This window comes from Cyprinodon variegatus, unplaced genomic scaffold, assembly GCF_000732505.1.
Source record: "Cyprinodon variegatus isolate N-32 unplaced genomic scaffold, C_variegatus-1.0 Scaffold221, whole genome shotgun sequence".
NCBI classification, from domain to species: domain Eukaryota; kingdom Metazoa; phylum Chordata; class Actinopteri; order Cyprinodontiformes; family Cyprinodontidae; genus Cyprinodon; species Cyprinodon variegatus.
The window spans coordinates 648,883-653,103 of NW_015150674.1; the positions used below are offsets into that span (position 1 = coordinate 648,883).

The 4,221-nt window shown below is 34.6% G+C and overlaps 1 protein-coding gene across 3 annotated transcripts in view; it reads left to right on the forward strand.

Annotated features, from left to right (window-relative positions):
* col14a1 (collagen, type XIV, alpha 1) overlaps positions 1–4,221 on the forward strand; it is a 176,961-nt gene that overhangs the window by 27,903 nt on the left and 144,837 nt on the right. For all 3 annotated transcript variants that reach the window (XM_015380812.1, XM_015380811.1, XM_015380813.1), the window contains one exon: positions 1,791–1,934. In XM_015380812.1, coding sequence (XP_015236298.1) covers positions 1,791–1,934 — 144 coding nt within the window. The remainder of the gene's footprint in view (positions 1–1,790; positions 1,935–4,221) is intronic.

The window sequence follows — 4,221 nt, forward strand, 5'->3', positions numbered from 1 at the left end:
CGTACGCTGCTTGGACGCTTCTGGTCGCATGCGGTACCCGCGCAGATGCTGTGAGAGGGGTGGAGCTTGGAGGTGGGGCATGACATGAGTGAAGCAGAGAGGGTGGGGGAGTGGCGTGAAACCTGTTTTTCTTCAAATTTTTAGTCGAAGTCTGCTCTCTTCTCAATGTAACAGACTGCAGCTTTAACATAATGCAACCTCCACTATGCTTAACAACCAGCTCTGTATTCTTGGGCTTGAAAGCTTCATATTGATATCTCTAACCCTGTATCTACATAATATATCTTAACAGCTGATTATTTATCTTGTCTGATCCTAAAGATATACACAAGAAGAGCTTCTGTCTGATGACAGCTATTTATTTCTGTTCTTTTTAAATCTGTTCATTTTGGTGCAAGGGTTTCTCTCTTGATCTTAAAATTCCCTCTATGGCTAGTTTTTGGTGATATGGTTGGAACCAGTTTGTGATAGTTATGCTTAAATAACTTGGTCCAACATAAAAAGCCTCATTGCCAAGTAGACTTTTACATATTTGAGGAATTTGTTTTGCTGGTACAGTGCTACAAGTAGATAAACATTCAGCTGACATACCTTCATTTGGAAATATGTTGTGTGGAATAAACCAGGATAAGCTGTATAGGAATCTACTTTTTGTAGAGGAAGAGCACCATGGCAGATATTGAGGATTTACAATAACGACAATATTGAATTAGGTCAATTGACATAGTATTTTCATGTACTGAGATATACATATTATTATCGGTAGTAGCAGAGGATCAGCCTGAACCCCACCAGATACGTATGGTGTGGTTTGCAGAGAACTCGTATTTCAGTCCAGGCGTTTACCCTACCACACCTTTTGAATTAAAACTTTGCAGACATTCAAACCTTTAAAGAAATAAATGTAAAGCAGATGTAATTCTTAAGATTTTGTAAGGTTCCCAGAACAGTTTTACTTCATTTCAAAGTGTTGCAAAGCATACTAAACATGTTTAGTCAATGCGGCTGTTGACACCAGGGCTGTCTAATTTCTTTTAAACATACTGAGCTTCTAGTTTGTAGTCTATCGGCAAAGGAAGCTCCTCATCTGATCTGCAAGCACCATCCCGAGCAATAATCTCCCTGGATCAGTGTGTTTTCATTTTACTGATAGCAGGAAGGGGAACAGAGAAAAAGTAGGCAGACACAAACGCACAAAAAAAAGACTCTAGTTTAACTCCATTTAAAGTTATTATTACTGTAAACTAATCTCCAGAGGGGCATTATATATCAATCCAGTCAAGTGATTATATATACAATTCTACTTTATCTCATGACTGTTTGTGATTTTACTACTTAAATGTTTGTTATAGAAGCTCTTTCTCATAACTTAAGCCTCTCTTGTTTCCACCAACAGTGCGGAAACACGTAACTGAAGCTTTGTGCTCTCATGTTAGACTGTAGTATGATTTTACTACGGTACATTGTTTTCCTGTGTTGGTTTAACAATTTGTTTAAGGTTTATCCAGAAGACCAATAACAGCATGAAAAAACAAACAGAGGACTAAAGACAGGACCAGCCTTCCTTTTTCTATTTGCATTTAACTGCTTGTATTTGCAGTTAGATCGTCCATGCCAGACGAATATCTCCATAAAGAGTAATTTATTCTAACCTTGAATAGAATATTAAATAGTCTCTTCATGTGAGTTTGCATTGTATTGTATGACTTGTGATAAAACATAGTTTTATGTTTTTTATTCGCTTCTTGCGGCTGCATGTTTACATTTTCTTCACCTTTCTTATGTTTCAGGTGGGCAGCAGAAGGAGATGTTTGTGTCTAAATCTGACACGAGAGTTATAATACCGGACTACAACCCTTCCAAGGACTACATTATTAGTGTCATTGCTGTGAGAGGGAGCGAGCAGAGTAGACCACTTCAGGGCAGATTTAAAGGTTTGTTTCACATATTTTATTTCTGCCTTGCAAGAAAAGCCTTCCTCTATTTTTCTATTTTATTAATTTTTTTTCAAATGTATGTTCTGCTTTGCTATATTTTTTTTCTTTTCTTGCTTTTTATTTTTTTATTTTTTTTTTATACCTTATCTTGTTTTAAACCCTGTTTGCCTATCTCTCTCAGATTCATTTGTTATCCGGTTTCTTTGTTTTTCCCTGTGGCATCTCTGTTCTATTGCTATGTTTTTCTTATTGCTTATTGTTCTACTACATTTAGCTTTCTCCCATTCTGCTCATCTCGCCTTACAGTAGTGGACAAGTGTACTTCTAGGACTGTGACTGTCCACTGCAATGTTAAAAAAACTTTGTAATACTGATGGTATTATAACAAGAACTCTATTACTGACGTTGAGTATTTAAAGGCTAGGTCCATTTAGTCCTCAATATATTAAACGCACTTAGAGATTAGGTAGAGTTAACAACCAAGGTCATCCAGAAGAGATAAAGATTCAGATTACAGAATACTTAACCAATTCATGCATAATTCAAACAAAAGATAAAAAATAAATAAAAACAAAACTAAAAAAACAACAACAGTAGAATATGTTTTATCATAATAATGAAATATGTAGAAAAGAATCTCACTAAATTATTAGTTTTTTTACATTTCTGGTTTCTTGGTCTGGAGATGAATACATACATAAATAAAAGAAAACTGGGGAATAAAAATCTAATTTTTGAAATGTATTTCTTTTATGTATTTTCAAATGGACATAACCTTTATTATAGTTGTTAATTAAAATTGATTTGCATTAAATGACCTGCTTCATCTTTAATCTGACTAACCGTATTTTATTTTTGGTATTAAATGTTTTGAGACCAAATAAAACCCAGAAGAAAATGAACAAAAAGACATTTGCCACATCAAAACATGATTGAATTTCATTTATCCCCTCTGATCACCTCATTTGAAATGTTGACTTAGTAAAGGGATATAGTATTTACATATGTTCACATTTTATATATGTTTTACTTTTATATGCCAGTAGCTTACGCCTATTGTTCAGGTTTTCTGAAAGATTATGAGTTGCTCCCATATTAATGTTTTATGATTATTATTATTTTTTTGCTCAATTAGTTAGAAAATAAAGCCCATTATTTGTATTTACATTTACAACATCGCTTGGCAGGAGGAATGATACAGTGTATTGGTGCATGTGGTAAAGAAGGAAGTAATGGACTAAGCCAGTTAGAACCTGCTAGTGAAGTTTATAAAAATAATGAAGAAAAGTTCAAGATCTAGTGTGAAAAAAAACAGAAAAACATTTAAATTCAAGAGGGATAAGACTCAAATAGCGCTCTGAATTTAAGCAGGATTTATGCTGCAGAGGCATTCGTATGTTGCTGCAGAGCTGATTAATAAACGTCCATATTAATACTGATACTAGTAAAAGCAATGCTACTCTTAGTCTCTACAGTGAAAGTTAAAAATGAAATTATAAATAGATAGACTAATTGGTTGAAATCAACACTTCCGGCTGCAGTTTTCTGTCACAGCTGCTAAAATCCTGAAGACAGATCCGGCTCATCAATATCCTTACCGGCGAAATAGCATTTTCATACGTTTAACTTAAGTTGATTCTGATAAAAATGTTTCAGCTGATCACTTTTTAAGATGTACTTTCATTTAAATATGTCTCACCTTGATTCACTAGAAGTGTGTAGAAGAGTTTCAGTAAAGCTCCCAGCTGTTGCTTTACAGGATAGGCTCTATAAGGTAGCTGCCTCAATTATTGTCATCTAGTGTGCTGAAAGTTCCATGGTACTGTACTACAAGAAAATGGCACATTGCCTGTTTATTTCTGACCACGGAGATTTTATGACTAAATTCAGAACTTTTAAAGAAATTTTTGCAAATTTGCCTGTTTTCTGTAAAGCTTTCTCAGTTATGCTCTGCTTTCTAAACACAGGTCAAGAACTAAGCCAGTTATGCATCATAAATACTACCTACTATACAACATTTCTTATGTTTTTTGCTGAGTAAAACTACATTTACCTACAATCTCTTAACAGGATTCCCTGCTTCACCCACCATCAACATTATTTTCTTCATCTTCCATTTTGATTTAAAAAAGGCTGCAACTCAAATATACGCAAAAGTTCAGATCTTTACTTCTGAAAATTTCCCTTTAGGTATTTTGTAGTTAGAGGAACACTCCCTCTTCACTTTATTTGCCAAAAGCTTGCCTTTGCCTCGCTAGAATTGTGACCTTCACCTCAATCCCCT